The sequence below is a fragment of the Anolis sagrei genome, chromosome 2, assembly GCF_037176765.1.
Source record: "Anolis sagrei isolate rAnoSag1 chromosome 2, rAnoSag1.mat, whole genome shotgun sequence".
NCBI lineage: Eukaryota > Metazoa > Chordata > Lepidosauria > Squamata > Dactyloidae > Anolis > Anolis sagrei.
In genome coordinates, this window is record NC_090022.1 from 51,804,419 (window position 1) to 51,823,892 (window position 19,474).

The 19,474-nt window shown below is 39.8% G+C and overlaps 1 protein-coding gene across 4 annotated transcripts in view; it reads right to left on the minus strand.

The window, feature by feature from the left end:
- Positions 1–4,692: 4,692 nt before the first annotated feature.
- The window catches only part of SLC6A6 (solute carrier family 6 member 6), a 66,087-nt gene continuing 51,305 nt past the window's right edge, over positions 4,693–19,474 (minus strand). For 3 of the 4 annotated variants that reach the window (XM_060766221.2, XM_060766222.2, XM_060766220.2), the window contains 5 exons: positions 18,642–18,779; positions 17,309–17,411; positions 15,600–15,700; positions 12,900–13,070; positions 9,485–10,504 (listed from right to left, as the gene is read on the minus strand). In XM_060766221.2, the coding sequence (XP_060622204.1) occupies positions 10,364–10,504; positions 12,900–13,070; positions 15,600–15,700; positions 17,309–17,411; positions 18,642–18,779 (654 nt within the window). In that variant the 3' untranslated portion in view covers positions 9,485–10,363. Of the gene's footprint in view, positions 8,610–9,484; positions 10,505–12,899; positions 13,071–15,599; positions 15,701–17,308; positions 17,412–18,641; positions 18,780–19,474 lie in introns of those variants that run through there. The other variant, XM_067463502.1, reaches the window with a different exon arrangement.

The window sequence follows — 19,474 nt, forward strand, 5'->3', positions numbered from 1 at the left end:
AATGAAATGGTTGCTGCAGTAAAGTGCCCAGAAGGTTGGCAGTTTTTGGTGGAGAGTAGATTATAGTTTCCAGGTTTGCCAGCAAATACAGCCACTGGTCATGCTGGCTTGGAGATTCTGGGGTAGCATTTTCAAGTTCTGTAGCTACAAAGTGTGATACCATTCTGACAAACAGTTGGAGACATCCTCATACTGTGAAGGAACACAGTAAAATCATTTCCAAATATGCAGGGGGCAAATCCAAGAAAGAATCTTATTATGACTAACAAGTCTCGTTGAGCATAATAAGCTTTTGTGGACTTCAGCCTACTTTACTCTCTACGTATGAATTGAAGTGGGCTACAGTCCCTGAAAGCTTATGCCAAGCTATTAATCTCTAAAAAGTGTCACAAGATTTTGTGCTTTCTGTAAAATGGTAGCTAAGAAGCTAAAAAGTAGCTATGAAAATGTAGTTATGTAGTCAAAAGCACACATTTACTCTTCTCTCCATCGTGCTCTTGTTCTCCTAGTTAATGTTCAATAGGAAACACTTCTTTTTGCAGCAAACAAGGCTTTATCTGTGACCTTTGCCCTTCTTCAGTTGGAATGTTTAGCAGGGCAAAGACCGTTAGAGGATTGACACTGCCTCTCGCTGTCAATGGGAAGAATTGTGTAAATCTTTGTCAACAGTTAATGTGTGGCAAATACAATTTCTGCATTTGGCAAAGCTAATTGGCAAGTTTTTGTAGGCACTGTCCAGGAGAGGACAAGGCTTGAAAATGAGTGACCTCTAGTAAAAGCAGGTTGTGTTACAGAATGTTTACAGAGGTGATTTGGTTCCAAAAAAAGTAGATTCAATGCCATTTAGGGACCCCTGTGAAAAACAGGAAGAATACTGTGAGACAATGCTGCCTTTTTGCCACAGGGCAACATATAATGTACTTGTTTAAATTGCCAGTGACCATACCATCTACTCCCTGTGCAATATTCATGGGCAGGAATCCAGAAATGCACTTACATTTAATTTTAAAGGCTTTTTTTCTTCTTGAATCTGAAACATTTTTTTCAGATTCTCTCCATCTCTCAAGCTCAAGAAATGTGTGTGTGTGTGACTCCACTACACTTTGTGACAGTGTGTTTTACTGTCAAAACAGAGATCTTATTGTCAGAAAGGTTTTCCTAATGTTTCGGTGGAATGTCTTTTCCTGTAGTTTGAATCCATTCTTCAATGTCTAAGCCATTGGATTAGCATAAAATAAGCTTGCTCCCTTAGTGCTACTCACTATAGCCAGCCTCACAGATAGGAGTGGTACCAATGGAATGTATTTCCTCCTACTTCCATCCAGTTCATCCAGTCCACTAGGACACTGTATCAAAGGCTACCAAGAGATTCAGGAAGGTCAACAGGATAGGACTTCCACCCAAGGTAGGTTATTTGTCACTGTACACAAGACTATATCTATATCATACTGTGGCATGAAACCAAATTGAAATTAATCTAGGTATTCTGTTTCTCAAAGCATATCTGAAGTTGCCCAACTGCTGCATCCTCTAGGCACCTTACTCTAAAGTTGTTATTAATAATAGAGCTGTACTTTTCACGTATCTTTTGGTCCTGGAAGGGTACACATGAAGTCAACAGGCACATTCTCCTGACATCATGAGGTTTTTAACCCGTTCAGGATCTATCAAATCAAATATCTTGGGGATTTAATGTAAAACCTCATCACTACAGAAATGTAAGATGCAATAAATTTCAGCAATGCCTATTTTGAAAAGCCCAGTGCCCTCCACCCCACTTACATAACAAACCCTGGGCTTTGACACTCTAAATAAGATTTAGCACAAATACCTTTAGCTCAGTTGGCCACACCAAAATGTGTCAGACTATCATGAGATGGAAGAATATTCATTACTTTTTGTTCTGTCATTCCAATATATGACAGCTCATAATTAATGATATAATGTTTCCTCTAAATGCAGTTTTGTGATGGGCTCTGGTTATTTAAAACTTCCAGCAACTTCTGATTTTCTAGACAAGCATATATAAACAATTGAATAATTCCAGGAAGTGGGTTGGGAATATTCTTCATGGTTCTGGCAGAATAGTAAGAAGCTTTAAATGACCTTGGATCTTAGAACAGTGGTTTCCAAACTTTGGTCCTCCAGGTGGTTTTGGACTTCAACTCCCAAGTCATAGGCTAACAGTCAGGAATTCTGAAAGCTTGGAGTACAAAAAATCTGGAGGACCAACATTGTGGAGCCACAGATTTAGACTGCCTTAACTGGATTGGGTCTGATGACTGTCATTTTACATGGACAAAATACTTACTAACAGGGTTATTTCTTCATAATGACACAGGTGTGGTTAGTGGGTAGAGGTTGAGCCTGAGCGCACCATCAGAACACAAGCCATGCCTACCCTTGTGTCATCAACATCTGTATTTTAAATAGAAATTCAAGTGAATCAGATTTTTTTCTTGGCACACTGATACAGGGATACAAGTCCAATAGATGAATATTTTTGTAGTGTTTTCAAAGTGCAAAAGGCATAAAAACTTTAGAAATGAAAAAGTAGCAAAACTTGTCTGCAAGCCTGATGAGGACTTAGGTCTTTGCAAATGAACTTACATATACAGGAATTAGAATTTGTGCAGTTGTACAATGTCAGTAACCAGGAGGCTATCGCTACATTACTATGTAGCAGAGTTGAGAAAGTGCGTGGTGTGTGTTGATGCCCAGTACACAACAAGACTGATAAAAAACCAAATTAATGTGCATCAGTCCTTATGCACATTAGGCACCAATGGAAACGCTTGTCAGTGTTCTGTTACTTTTCCACAATTCAGGAAAGGGGTTTCTTGGCAACTCTGTAGCATAAGAGGTCATATGGGATACTGGCAATTGAATGTAATATATCTAATACTACTAATGCTGGAGTATCCTAAATTGGCTAAAGAGCCCAAAACATGATGGAAGCCTTGATCACATATTTCATAGAGGGCAATTTGGAGTGAAAAGATTTTGAAAAATAGAATTTTTAAAAACTGGGTAGTGGGGGTCACTGCCCTCCCCACCCTGCAGAAGCCATATTGGGAATTTTGAAGCATTTTTCTCTTTTGCAGAAATAATTGACCACCAACAATCAGAAAAGGTGCCCTGAAGTACATGTGACCCATTGGCCATTATTTAACCACCATGGTCTATAGTAGACAAAAATAGTAAAAGAAATGTATTTTTTTATGTTACCAACAACAACCCCTCCCCAAAGGTCTGACTCCACCCAGGGTTTCCAGCTCTTAGTTTTATAAACGGGACCCTCTATAACACTAGAGCAGCAGTGGTGAACCACTTGCTCACCCACCCCATTCACCATCCCATCCAGCCCCCTTGCCTTCCCCACTCCCCCCCCCCCCCCGGCAACCATACACATATATGCTTTGGGTTCACTATCACTGAACTACAGCAAGGAAGAGTGCTGCAGAAATCTTGTCTGCACATTATGGAAGTCCAGCAGTAACACAGACCCAAAGCTTTTCTTATGTTAAGATGAAGGTACACTAGTTAAAAGATAACAAAGGTGTGTTGACTTTACAAAGGAAAAGGTTTTTTTTTTATTTTTTTCTGTTTGTGATGATTACAAACTCATCTAAAAAAGCAAAAAATGACTTTACAATATCAATATACATTTTTCTTTATCTAAAAAGCAAAACAGGTAAAACTGCAAAGTACAAACATTTACTGTATACATCGAAAAAACCTAATTTTCAGGGCTGAAGTACACGCCAAATTTGTATTCCTATACAAATATTCCATTTTGGAACAATAAGGATGACAAACAGGTTTTAAATGTCTTTTTAAAAAAAATATTTTAAAAATTATTTTTAAAAGGAGGACAAGTCCTCTTTAAACCTTCTAAAATCCATGTGGCTATCTGTTACAGTCAGTAGTCACAAGTGTGAATTTAAATAAAATTCAGAACTGCTCAACAATGTTTTCAGTAGAATAAAGTCGTCCTCTGTCTTATTTCACAACCACAAAGCCCCTGGAATTGCATTCCTTTCACAATTGCAACAGCACAATACAGCAACAACACAACAGTGTTCTATTACAACAGTGAATGTATCAGAGCATTGTACTGTCTTGCCTTGTGGGTGGATGGGGAGAGAGACACTGATGTACAATCTCAGACCGTCATTTGGTTCCTTAGCATCCAATGCTGGCTTTCTTTAAACAGTCACACATACACATACACACAGAGTGGCTGCTTTTACTTGTTATTTGGGTGATCATCAGGCCTGCTAAGAAATCTTTTTAACTAACCTGTCTGGCCCTTCAGACCACCTTGCTTCCAAAATGTGAAGGGCCAGTAAACTAATACACACAAGGGTGCCTGCCTACATATATATGGACTCACAGACTCCCTGTGACCTCCCCCTCCAGATAAACAAAGCTAAGGCTGCAATCCTAATCATGTTTACTAGAAAGCAAGTCTCACTAAACTTGCTGTGTCTTACTTGCAAGTAAACATGTTTAAGAGCATGTCTGTGTAGTGGACAATCTCTTTGGATCAAGCCTCTACTAAGCAGGAAGAGATCTATATTTTGGAAACTGGAAATGTAAACATACACATACAAGAGGGGGGAGAATGGGTTTTCTTTTGCCACATTTTGTCCAATAAGGATGTTAGGTATTTGTTCTATTTTTTAAAAAAAATAAACATTGTAATGTTTATTTTTTGATCTAGCCATATACAGTTATAGCATTGTTGCAGCAGAATTCCCAGGACTGACATGTTTTTTTTTTCCTCACAAAAGCCTATGTATGTCATGTGTCAATGTGTTTAAGGGGGTAACCAGCAGCCTGTGATGTAACTCCATTCTATTACAGGGTCTGGACTGGTGTGGATTCAGTTGCATTGCTGTAAATGAGGCAGAAGCAGTTTGAATCACAGGACTTTGGCTTAACTGAAATGCAGGCTACGTAGTCAGCAGTTGCTTTTGAAGGGGAATTGGAGAGTTAGACAGAGACAGGTGCAAAACCAGGATGTACTGGTCTAAAATTACATCCCTCCTGCCAAGAGATTAGTGTACTCTAGATTTAACAGACTAATATAACATGACAGAGGTCACAGCCTAGTGACATCCAAACCTTGGTGTCGAATAGTGATCAGTATTCCTTACTCCTACAAGTAAGGCTCTGAGTTCTATCCATGTCCTGGATCAATTTAAGATGATTCAGACAGCCTGAATTCACTGTTTGGCCAATTGTTTAAGAGTGTGTGTGTTTGGAGTTTATATCTTAAAGGGGATAATTAGTCCTGTCTTTCTTTTATGATACTATTTGATTCTTGGAAAAATCAATAAATGTAAGGTAATTCAACTTCAGTAGATAAAAAGAAACAAAGCAATGCCTTTTCTATCTTTTCTTATAAAGAAGAAAAGCTACCTTTGATCCTGGAATGACTACTATTATTTTTCAGTGGAAATGTGATCGTCTTTGAAAACATGTATGATCTTCTGCTCAGTACAGTTTGATCAGCCAGTTTGCTTTACTCAGTACAGCACAGAAATCACCTCTGACTTGCATGAGCTCTTTAGGAAGCAGCAGCCACAAGATTAAAGAGGTCACAGAGGGAAAGTGGGTCTGGATTCAGACTTACGAGTTCAAGTTTTCCCAAGTACAGCAAACTATAAAAAACTACACACATTCAGTATCATTTTGGCTGACAGATAGTACTTAACTTCCAGGTAAATATGGCTTGCTTTACTATTTAAGCCAAATCTGAAAATATTATTCTTTAAACCAAATTAGAGCCCCCAATTTTTCCATTGGTCTCAATGGGCCACCTGTCTGGGAGCTACTCGTTTTCTTTGTCTCCGCAGGCTTGAAAGCAGCTCAGCTGTTCCAGCTCAAACAGGAAACCATTCTCTCAGTCTACATGCTGCCCTGAGAATAGATTTTCATAAGTCTCAAATACAAAGATGTGGGACAAGATATGTATTATTTCTAACTGATGTCATCCAGTGAGATCATTGCTAAGAAAAGTATGGATGTTGGCATTTTGGAGATTTGGTTAAAAGGACATAGATTTTGGGGTAACTTTCAAAACTGCTCCTCTTAGAGCTAGATCTGAAAATGCTGGCTACAGATGTATGAGTGCCCGATTGATTTTCAGTGGATATCAGCATGTGTTCCCAGTTGCTTTCATAACATTTTTGGATTTCAACCAACTGGGCACAGTTTACGGAAAATGCCACTTTTATGAAACCATCAACTGTGAAAATGATGCTCACATTCTCTCCGCATCCCCCTACCCCCTTTTTGGACATGCAATCATTTCTTTGAACAAACACTTAGGCTACTACAGCTCCCACCCCCCAGCAATATCTCCCCATATCCAAACCAGTTTCACCAACAGTTAGTCACAATACTGAATATTTAACTTCTTAGTTACAAATGACAGATAAAATAGGCCACAAATTTCTACAAAGTAAATTAGAAAAAATCAGTCTCTTTGCAATCATAAATAAGTAGAAAATACAAACAGTTGTTTACATTTTTCCCACTCTGTCCCCCCCATCCCACCCCCACCCATTGCCCTTTAATTTGGCAGAATCTTCTATAGACATTCAAGAGTTACCACATTCCATTTTTCTCAGATTTTTGTGATGTGAAAATGTGCTTGTTAAAAAAAAAACAAGAAAAACTGAGGGATGGTTGAATGAGAGGGTCCAGGCTTTAATCCCCCACCCAGCTAAAGCTAACTAATCAGACAACCTCTTAAGATCACCACGTACATGACCACAACTCCCTTTCACTTCCACATGGAAGCCACAGATTCTAATGGCACAACGTAACCTCGAAATCAGCCATCAGAGGCAAAATGGCATCTATCTCATGTCACTTACAGAAGTGAAATGGATTGGCAGCTGAACTGTATTTCATCTGTGAGGATGTGAGAGTGTTCTCCTCTGAAGAAGATGACAGCAGGCTAATTTAAGGGGAGTGAGACAAGCTCTGTGGCATGTAAGCTCTGTCCTTCTACAAAGCATAATGGTTGTGTGCCTGTTGTTACTCCCCTTCAAATTTGCCACCTGAGTTGGCTGCCTCACTCTGCCTAATGATAGGGATGGTCTATCTGGCACTGCTCACTTTTAGCTGAAACTCTAAAGGTGCAGGATGGAGTCTCTCTGGTCTGTTTCCATACTGTGTGCTTTGAGCAACCTTCCCTACCCTGGCACATTCTCAACTGTGGAATACAACCCTCATCACCCACAGCCATGATGGCCAAGACTAAGGAAAGTTAGTTTAGAATATATCCCCTGGATTGACATTTGCCTTTGGCTTAGCAGCTGTTCTTCGATTCTTTGACTCCTTTTGTCATTCTTTCATCAAAATATTGCAGCATCTTTAGTGCAAAATGCACTGTGGAGAGTGGGGGAATTGATTGTTAAAATGTCTGAACTGACTCCCTGTTGCCTGTGAATGAGTGCCAACAATTCAGATCTGGAAATTGTGAGCATAAATTGGAGCCCTGCTTCAGACAGCATCAGAGTTTGGATTACAGATGCCCTCCATGCCAAAATTAATGGAAAACAGCAGCTTTCCCTTGGGTTCCTTACTTAATCTAGAGTTAACTATTCCATTGTCTATAATTCAGCAAGACATTCATCATTTCCACAGGACTAGGACTCGATGATGTCCACATTTGGAAGTGTTTGATTTTGAGCTCACATTAAGTGGAAAAAAGTAAGAACCCCGACCTCTGTCACTGCTGTGCATTGAAAGTTTAATTCCTTCATATAAAATATATCACAGAACTCCATCCACTATATAAATGTATTTGTATACAAGACACTTGCATATAGCTGTGCTTTGGTCCTTTTTATTTAACGTTATTTCCATGTTATGTAAAAACTAACATAATTTAGCAAGCATATGTATAACTAACATGAAGTGGCCACCGAAAGCGTAGGAGGCATGTTGTTTTTTAAGTTGCTGTTGTTATTTTAAACACACGTAGGAATGTTTTCAAATACTGGTTTGGTTCCAGTTTAAAATGCTGTACTTGTCCCTGACAGGTTAACCAAGCAATAATAGCACAGATAAAGGCTTTGCTTCCACTTCTGGCTTATAATCCTGTCCATCTTCTATTTGGTGCCAAAACTCCCTTAAAAGGGGGAGAAGTACACCACACAATCAATAGTCATGAGGAAAGGGCTAATGCCTTCATCCAACACTGAAAGTGGAGGATAATTGAAGAAGAAAATGTAGCTTGTCTAAATTAAAAATTTCCAGAAGAAAATAGTTATTTTTGAAGAAAGTAGGAAACATCTCAACATTTAGACTACTGATTAAAATCTTCTCCAGGTGTTTTGTGCCTCATTCGAACTAAAACGTCTTGTTGCTCGCTTCAGCTCCTTGTGCTTCCCCATCTCAATACGAGTAAGTAAATGATGACTCTGCTCATGCTTGTGAAGACTGTGATCTAGGTCTCTATACTCCTTTTCTCTCACCTCCTGCTGTCCTTTATAACTTTGTCTCTAATAGCTTGTAACTCCGGGTCAGTGATCAATATCTGACTTAACTGACTTGATTTATACAGGCCCAACACTGCTTTCCGTGCCCTGATAAAGGATAAATTTTGGCAAATTTGTGATTCAAAATAGAACTTTGAATTACACAGTATTTCTGAAGTATCTATCTGTTTTTTGACACCAGCCTACAGTTAAAATAAATTTCAAGTCAAACCCAATTCATTTCACAACTGCGCTCCTTCAAAACTAAGCCAATTCCCACATTGTTCTAGAATTGCCTGAGTGATCTGTCCAGTTTCTCTAGTGTCTCTGTGTATGGTAAGAAAGGGTCAAACATGATAGACGAGAAACTCTTCTATGATGGAAACTAAAAAGAAAAACAGCTATACTCAGAGCTTTCTCAGAAGTCTATATATACACTTATCTGCCGAGACTGTACATCAGAGGTGTCGAACTTGTGGCACTCAAGATGTTTGGGACTTCAACTCCCAGAAGCCCTAGCTTGTCAATGGTCAGGGATTCTAGAAGCTGAAGTCCAAAACAACTAGAGGGCCACAAGTTTGACACCTCTGACCTACATGGCCAAGTGTTGTGTAAGAGTTCTGCTCAAGGACTCGCCATTGCACTGTGATCCCATGGCCATTTCATGCTAGTGAAGAGCAGAGAGGGCACCAGAGAACCATCTGCCTTTGTTGTCATAACCAGATGCAGACTGAGGACATCTTCCACAAAGATCTACTTGGATTTTCCAGATGTGTCAGAGAATGATGTCACTGATCTACTTCCAGCTATGGGAACACAGCCAGACACTTCAACAGAATGGCTGTCACAGCACTCCTTTGAGCCCTAGTGGGATTTGGACAACCAGAAAATAATACATACACAAGCATAAAGTGGATTTATGCTTATGCATATTACTAAACAGGATGCCAGTTTTGTGATATTAGATAAGGAATACGGTTGAATGACTTAAGAGAGAAGTCCTTTAATGGAAGAAAAGCAAAGCCTCACTTGGGAAGGTCGTAAATGGCTGCTTATGTACGAAGTGTACTCTAGAGGTGGCTGCTGCTTGCATTGTTCCCTTGGTTCCTAACTGCTCCCATCCCTAACTGACCCATATTGCAGCTTTTCCAATTATACATACAAATAGATCCTTACATGGATCACAGCAAACATAAAAGCATGCACCCTTTCCTGTTTTCATTCTCCCCACTTCAACCAGAGGAAGATAGTGCTATACCTTTGAAAACCAGTTTCTTCAAATAGTATATAAAGCAAATTTCTCTAATGAGAAAGTTGCTTTTTTGTAAGTTTTTTTAAAAAAATCTTTACCCTGTTCCCAACCACACCAGCACCTAAAGAAATCCAAGACTTGTATACGCATATATTCATATATGTATGTGTCTGTGCAACCCTACACATTTCTATTCAGAAGCAAGCCCCAGTCTGTCCATGGGCAGATTGCCAAATGAGTGTGCATATAGGACTGTGGCCTGTGTGTATTGCTGGTGAGAAAAATCAACTCAAGCAGTAGGATGGTGTTATGAACAGAAGTTAGTTAGATATGTTGTGTGGGGGAAAATATAGCAAATTCCTGCAATGTGCCTAATTTGATATGAAAGCTCCGCCTCTTAAGAAGAATGAGAGGCATCTGCTGTGATTTACTTTACAAAGTATTAAAAAATAAAAACCAAAACACACACAAAAAATAACTTTCTCTGTGAGAAATAAAAATAAATCCTAGTGCAAATATAAAGCTCTGTAAACCTGGTCCTATGAGAGATTTCTATGGTTAGTAAACGGCAGTTTTAAAGCAGGCAATTCCTCTCATAGAGAGAGAAAGCTCACATCATTGTCTCCACGATGATATGAGTTGGCTTGATGAGATCACCGTTGGCCACTCCAGCGGGGTAGAAGGGAGTCACAATCTCTGATTCTCTGCCCCACTCAGATACCTCACGAGGGGCAGCCACAGCCTTCACCCTCTGGGGAGAAAACAATACATGAAAGTTAGAGGAAAACTTGCACATGGTTGTAGTCATATGGCATCATGGGGTAAGTAATCTTAATGAAAGTCATACTCAAGATTGGAGAGCCTGTGGGTACTGGTGACTAGTAAAAAAAATGATCTCAGGATAACATAAACATGAATGATCATTGTGCCACAATTGTGAAAAGGGCAGATTCCGTGTGAAGAACTTTTCAGAAATAATAAAATAAAATAAAATTGATGTAACTGTGGAACCTTTGTCTGCACTTTCACTATCTAGTTATTTACCCAGCCTTCCAGCATTGTTCTATGGTATGCTTCCCCTGAAAGCAGGCCCGTAGCCAGGATTTTGATTCCGGTGGGGGAGGGGGAGGGGCTGAGTTTGATTGGGGGGGGGGGCTGAGTCTGAGTGAAAGAGGGTCTACCCTAGCAAACCTTTTGTATCATTACCCCAATACCCCAATGCATATGGGATATATTGAGCATTGTGATCAGAGAATGATATGAATAAACATAACAGTTTAAATAATGTACCAGTAAGGCCTTCTCACAAACCACCATAAGAATTTCGGGGGGGGGGGGGGCGCTTGACGGTCTTCATGCCTGCCTGAAAGCTTCCCAAGTTGGACTGGAGAATTTAGTATATGCCAAGAGAGGATACCTCTCCAGGAATCTATAGGTCCTCCTGCATAACCTTTATTATATACCAGCAATTTTCTGCAGGATTTAAAAACGACGAAATAGTAGACATTTTGTTTAACTGCACTGTACTCGGTCTTTTTTAACAAAGACATTTAATGTATTGTCGAAGGGTTTCATGGCCGGAATCACTCAGTTCTTGTGGGTTTTTTCGGGCTATATGGCCATGTTCTAGAGGCATTTCTCCTGACGTTTCGCCTGCATCTATGGCAAGCATCCTCAGAGGTAGAGGTCTGTTGGAATTAGGACAATGGGTTTATATATCTGTGGAATGGCTGGGGTGGGGCAAGGAGCTTTTCCCTGCTGCAGTTAGGTGTGAATGTTTAGCTAATCACCTTCATTAGCATTTGAAGGCCTGCCTGAACCTGGGAAAATCTGTTGCTGGGAGGTGTTAATCTGTGCCTGGTTTCTTCCTCTCTGTTGTTTAGCTGTTATAATTTTAGAGTTCTTTAATACTGGTAGCCAGATTTTGTTCATTTTCATGGTCTCTTCCTTTCTGTTGAAATTGTCCACATGCTTGTGGATTTCAATGGCTTCTCTGTGTAGTCTGACATGGTGGTTGTTTGTGTGGTCCAGCATTTCTGTGTTCTCAAATAATATGCTGTGTCCAGGCTGGTTCAACAGGTGCTCTGCTATGGCTGACTTCTCTGGTTGAAGTAGTCTGCAGTGCCTTTCATGTTCCTTGATGCGTGTCTGGGCGCTGCGTTTGGTGGTCCCTATGTAGACTTGTCCACAGCTGCATGGTATACGGTAGACTCCTGCAGAGGTGAGAGGATCCCTCTTGTCCTTTGCTGAACGTAGCATTTGTTGGATTTTCTTGGTGGGTTTGTAGATTGTTTGTATGTTGTGTTTCCTCATCAGCTTCCCTATGCGGTCAGTGGTTCCCTTGATGTATGGCAGGAACACTTTTCCTCTGGGTGGATCTTCATCTTGACTCTCGTGGCTTGTTCTTGGTCTTGCAGCTCTTCTGATGTCTGAGGTGGAGTATCCATTGGCCTGGAGAGCCCAGTTGAGGTGGTTCAGTTCATCTTGGAGGAGGTGGGGTTCACAGATTCTTTTTGCACGGTCTGCCAAGGCTTTGATGGTGCTTCTTTTTTGACTTGGGTGATGGTTGGAGTTTTTATGTAGATATCTATCTATGTGTGTGGGTTTTCTGTAGACGGTGTGACCCAATTGTTGATCTGGTTTGCGGATGACTAGGACATCTAGAAAAGGCAGTCTTCCTTCGTTTTCTTTTTCCATGGTGAACTGGATGTTTGGGTGGATGCTGTTAAGATGGTCCAGGAACCTGTTGAGTTCTTCATCTCCATGGCTCCAAATGGTGAAGGTGTCATCCACATATCTGAACCATATCGTGGGCTTTTTGGTTGCTGTCTCCAGGGCTTGTTCTTCAAAGTGTTCCATGTAGAAGTTAGCTATGACTGGGCTGAGAGGGCTCCCCATAACTACATTTAACGACATTTAACTACACCCAGTTTTAAGGTCTGTAAGTATTATAAGTACCTGTGAAATAGCCATCTCTGCTGAAATGAATGAGTGTGAAATTATTGTCATAAATACTGGGCTTCTGGTGTTTGTAGGGAAATGAAGGCCAGGAAAATAGCTACAGTGAAAATAGCTACAGTGAAAGTTGCCTGTGTAAGTTCATGCTGAATTTTCCTCATTTTCGTGCTTCTTTACTTTTTATTTACCTCAATGAGAGAGCCATCGGACTGTATAATGCGGATGACCATAACAAGTGGGATACAGATCATAGAAGAGAGGGCAAGAATCCAGCCCAGGCCGATTGCCCACTCAGGATATATGTACACTTTGTTGTAGGTCAGTGGTGTATACTTGGCCAGAGAAAAGATAAAGCACCCCTGTGACAAGAAAGAAAACAAGAGAAGAAACCAGTTAAAGACATGTTGTAGGTGGACAGATGTTTTTGTATTTGAAATTTTCTCTTTCTTTTGCATTCTGTATACCACCTTTACACAATAAAATTTATTAATATATATATTTTTAAAGACATGTTGTAGGTGTTGTGACTTTCAGTGATTGCCTGGCAGAAAGAAACTGAAGATAGTGACCAAGATCTAATAAGTATACTGGCAAAGCATTAAGTCTGCACCAGCATAGTTGTACATGTCACCAAGTAGAGACTATACAGCAGCTAATTTCACCAGCATTCAAGCTTCTGGTATATTTTGCCTCTTCCTTATCCCTAAGTTTGCAGAAAGACTCCCTGCATACAAGAGGCTGCAAACTGGAAAGGAATAAGGCCAGGATCTTGTATCAGATGATATGATATGTAACTTTATAATTATACAATTATATTACACACAATTACATGTCAGCTCATCCTGCATGAGCTGCATGTTTAGCCGGTATTGCACCACCTGACATCTGCCAGGAAGTACCAACCGATAGTGAAAAGACCAAAGCAGTGACATCTCCAGCTCATCCCCTGTTTGGATGTCAGCCAGCATGTCAATGACTTAAATTAAGAAATAGTTTTCTAAGATCTACAGATACTCGCTGGAACACCTCAGCAAGTGAGAGTCCAAAAGTGGCAGGCTCAAACCCAGAACCTCAATCAATGGCTGATACTAAATGAGAGACTCCCCCCTGGACATACAAAAAACTGGGCGACATGGAAGGCATTGAACAGACTGTGCTCTGGCACAACGAGATGCAGAGCCAACCTTAAGAAAAGGGGCTACAAAGTGGAATCCACGACATGCAAGTGTGGAGAAGAGCAAACTACAGACCACCTGCTGCAATGCACCCTGAGCCCTGCCACATGCACAATGGAGGACCTCCGTGCGGCAACACCAGAGGCACTCCAAGTGGCCAGCTACTGGTCAAAGGACATTTAATCAACTACCAAGCTTGCAAACTTTGTGTTTTGTTTTTTGTTTGTTTGTTAAATAAATGCAATACAACTGTTTGATCTGCTCCTGACACGATAAATAAATAAATCCTGCATGGTTTCTTATTGCACAATGAGGCCCTGTTGAACAATGAAACCCATGGCATTAAGGTGGCTCCACCTGAAAAATGGTCCCCAAAGGTGCAGCTTTGTTTCTGTTCCCTTCCTGAGAATAAGAATGCTGTCTACTGACATAATTGAGCTTTACATGATAACTCAATTTACAATGATGTAACTACCTAACAGAGTGCAGCCCCTCCACCCCTGTTTTTAAAAGTCTGGACACATTGAATCACTCATTTCTGAACCTCCTAATGTAGAAGTTGTTTTTGAAGATTTACAACTGAATGAGCTACATTTGTTTCTTTCTTTCTATTTCTGTCAGCATCCCCCATCTAACCACTTCCTGTGCTCTTGGAGCTATACTACGAGAGCTCAGCATGTATATATTCAGACAACAAAGAATACTTTCTCTACTGTGTAGCTTGGAGCTCTCTGATGAGTTCTGCTGTTAGAATTATGTTGTAAACAGTAGGGAAGTTTTTCCAATTTTGTCCTCCGCATCCTTTCCCATCCAAATTTTCAAAAAGGTGTTATTTCTGTAGCCAGTGTAAATAATTCCGATGCTCAGCAGAGTGTGAAAATCGAGTTTGTGTGGTGTTACTACAAGCTACAAGAAGAGAGACGGCCTTTATATATTCATAGCACTACTAATTTGTTTTCACTTACTAAGATTGCGGTGTTGTGTAACAGACCATCTACTCTAATGCAAGTTGACTCAGAACTATTGTGTTCAGTCAGAGCTGCCTCTTAGTAAGTATGCACAGGCTAAAACACTACTACAGGGGCTTCCTGAGTTACAAACATCTGACTTACGAATGACTCATAGTTAAGAATGGGGGTGAGACAACAGGAATTGAGAGACATTACTCTTAGGAAGGGAAATTCATTCCTGAAAGAGTTATGGAGAAAATCTGTCTCAACTGAAGCTTTATCACCAATCCTTATTTCCACAACAAACTTTTTTTTTTCAAAATCCAATTATCACAGGAACAGAAAGTGCTATGAACAGGGGCACAGTCAGCAAAACAAACTCCACAGAGGTGTTAACCCTTCCCTATGCTATTCAAAGCGTTCTTTCTCTCTCTCTCTCTCTCTCTATATATATATATATATAGAGAGAGAGAGAGAGAGAATGAGAGAGAATGAGAGAGATACACTTTTAAAAGTACCTGTTCCAGTTTACAAACAAATTCAACTTAAGAATAAACCTACAGAGTCTATCTTGTTCATAACTTGGGGCCTGCCTGTAATACTGCCTGTACTGTCATAGCATCATCCTGTTACATTCCAGTGTGTTTATTAGTAACTGCTGGGACTTCTCCACTGATAATAAATAGAGCACATATCCTGTCTTTTACTCTGATGTACAATAAGATGCTTAACTACATTGTAGCAGAGGTGTTGCAATACCTACCGCACAGAGAATTGGTGTAATTAAAATCCAGCTCCATTTCATCCAGGGACCAGGTCTGTAACCAATCATATCTTCAATGGCATCATAAAATTTGTCAGCGCCTGAAGTTCAAGCACAAGAGGAGAACAAACCATTAGTCTGAAAATAATCAGGTCTCAGATCTAACCTTATAATTAGCACTGGAATCAATTTTTGAGGGGAAATGGTTTGTTTGAGGAAGTCATCCCAAAAAAGCCATATATCCCACTTTTTATACTTGGTTTTGTGAATGATTTTGCACCACTGGGGTGGTTTTTTTAACTTTTAAAGGGGGCTGCTTTGTCATTCTCTGTGAAATGCAGGTAATCAGATATAAAAACAATGAAACATAATAGAATTGATCAGATTTGTCTGCATAGATGGTGTCAGAAAAGACCCTCTGTGTTGAGCTCTGATCCTGTATTAGCACAGTTAGAGATCCTCTTCTTATACTCAAAAGCACAAACAAATGTGAACACCTTTATCACCATTCAAGTGCCATCAGAAAAGTGGATGAAAAAAAGGGATCCTTTTCAACTACTAACGTTTCCCCGCTGAAATTCACCACCCCTCCACCCTGACTCTGCACTCCATCTTATTTGTTTAATTTAATTTATACCCTGCTTTTTACACAATGGCTTAAAACTATGTAAGAATATTTTAAAAATCCCCCACACCTCTACAATAATGAATAATGCATAGCTGGGGCTTCTACCCAATAAGTATCAAGTTGCCTGAGATTTTGGACAAGTTAAGCATTTACCGATATGAGTGAACTCTGTGGGGCAGAAACCTAAAAGGTGTGGGGATGGGATATCTCAGGTAAAACATGCATTTATGTGAGTGGAGGGTTCATTCCCTAACCCCTTTACTCCCCCAATCAAAACCTCTTATGAGAGTTCTCAAGTCTTGGGGTGTGGATTTTCTTCTTCTGTTCTGTATTAGTAGGGATGGAGAAAGAAGCTACTGGCATTTATTCCAAGAGAAAGGAAAATAATGGTGGGCTCTATCCCCCAATTCTTCCCCAATGAGCTGAGACCATCTGCATCTCCTTTCTCTGAACCCCCCACCCCCAAATCTATCAGTAAACAACAGCTTTACTCGAACATTTCACTATGCATGCAAGTGGAACACTAGTAAAATGATTTATGCTTGCTTCTTGAAGGATTTTAGCCCTTCAGTCTTGAATAAGGAAGGAAATGCTGATGAACTGGCAATCTTTGAACCTAGGATTTTTTTCCCTTGGGGATCTAAAGCTCTTAAAGGACTAACTGGGGCACATTAACACAAATCAGGAAAATCACTCTTTGCAATATAGGCCTTTATGTTAGATTTCTCTCTTTTATTCTTTTGCCCATGCTCTCATAAACATAGTGGTTTTGTACCATAGCGGCAGTGGAAAGGATGACAGGGCCAATTGGTGCGGATGGGTAGGACGGTTTTAAATGGTGTATTTTAATATTTTGATAATTTTTTTAATGTTTATGTATTGTATGTGAATTTGTGTCCCTGCATTGAATGCTCGCCGTGTATATGCTGTGCTCCACCCTGAGTCCCCTTCGGGGTGAGAAGGGCGGAATATAAATGTTTTAAATACATAAAATAAATAAATAATACCTTATCCCCAGGCTTCTGTACTTTATGTTGTACTTGTAGGGAAGGGATAAGGTCATAACTTGCACTTTACTCACCATAAACCCAGGCTACAGCAATGCATTCAAAGAATGCAACCCACAAAAGGCATACACCACTAGCTGCATAGTAGTCAAAGAGTTGAAACACATACATGCCACCCTGGAAAAGAAGGAGACAAGTGGAAAAGCAACAAGAGAACTATTAATAACACAACCAAAAATGCAAACATGACAAACAAGCTGACCATGTCTATGAATCATTCTGCAGTACCCATAAATGCAGCTGCCATTCAGTTCTCGAAAGTTGTGAGTGCACCACGTCCCCTTCAAAATCTGTTCTTATTTTCCACATTAAAGGCATTTTGAAAGAGATGATGATTTGACTAAAATTAAGGCACTCATTTTAATTTAACAATGCTAAATGGTTTTAGAATGTACTTTCTTCCTAGAATGTGGTATTTTAAGGATGTGTATTTATAGAAATACAGTGGAAGAAAACAATTGGTCTTCAATGGAAATTGCTACAATGAGAGCAAAAATTGTAAGTAGAATCCAACAAAGAGTTCCCTAATGAATAAGCTGACGTGTTTCCTTTTTTCTTTTCCCCATTTTGACCATGTTTCAGAAGACTCTATTATCAAAATATAATTTCTCACTTGTTTTATCTTCAACTAACTTTGTTTCAGTCAGATCTAAACAGAACCTAAAATAATCTCTAATATACCAGGAAATAAAGATGAATAAATTGTGTGCAACAGTTACTTCAACTGTTATGAGAAGGGAAGGGTTATTAACAATACAGGCTTAAACTGGCACGGACCCATTTTGGCATGCTGTACCTACGAACATAAGGTCTCTACAAAGAAAGTTTCTGTTACTTTTACACAATGTAGCATTGTGTAGTTCTCTTATAAATCTGCTTTTTAGGCATTCAGACTCTTTGCCCATTTGGCCCATTACTGTTCTCTCTATCTGGCTGCAGTGGCTCTCTAAATTCTCAAGGAAAATGTTTTTAGAAATGAAGAACTTCACTGAATTCTGCAATCAGCCTAGGAGCCCCCATTGGTGCAATGGGCTAAACCTTTGTGCCAGCAGGACGGATCAACCGATAGGTTGGTGGTATGAATCCAAGGAGCAGGGTAAGCTCTCGTCTGTTGAGCTCTAGCTTTTCATGTGGGGACATGAGAGACACCTCCCACAGGATGGGGAATCCCCTGGGCAACGTCCTTGCAGACAGCCAATTCTCTCACACCAGAAGTGACCAGAAGTGAAAAGAAATCCAGCCTACCACTGAGACACCATCCCTTCCCTCTCACACTGTGCTATTTGACTTCACAGAATGAACCCATACAAACTCTCAGACTCACAGATAAAGAGAACTCTTACTTACTTCAGTCACCATAGATAGTCCCAGAAGATAGCTGAGGAAACATAGTATAGCGATGAAGATTTCCCGTCGGTAACCCTTCCTTAGGAAGGATGGGTACAGATCAACTAAAGATGTGATCTGTCCTTCAACTTCAACAAACTGGAGAGAAAAGACAAAAAGAAACCCACCTTGAACTAATGCCACACATATGTCCCATTTTCTAAAAAAAAAAAAAAAAAAGTACCCCTTGGCAACCATGTTGGCACTCTCAGGGAAGTCAAATATATTCACTTGCTTAACATTTCAGGGAGTCAAAGTAGTCCCCTCTACTTTGTCTTAGTTTTACAATTAATCCAGCCTTATACTTAGTTAGGCAAAGTTGTTGCTGTTGTAGATCTACAGATATCTGGTCCACTTCACTTTTAAACTATCAATAGAGTCTTTTAAGAAAACTGAAACACATTTATTATCACATCCCAGTTTTTTCTTATAATGCATCTTGCATAAATAGAAACACCAAGGCAACATAACTGTATCTTAGCTTACTACATAAAACTAAATTATACAAAACTGTGGTGCAGCTATGGCTTGTATTATAATAAACCAGTAAAGTTTCGTAAGGCCAAATGTTGTTCTCTCTATTCCTTTGATTCAGGGATGATTCATGATTTATTGTAAGATATGATTTTGATCTATTCAAGTTTTACATTTCAATAATTCTTATTACGTAAGTGATGGTCTCTGGCATTATTTATCCATCTGTCCATCTGAACCTGTTACAGCATGCTTTTGAAAGAGTCATCACAAACTCCTCATCACTTGAGGAAAGTGATTTTCTCCCTCCTCAGAACCAG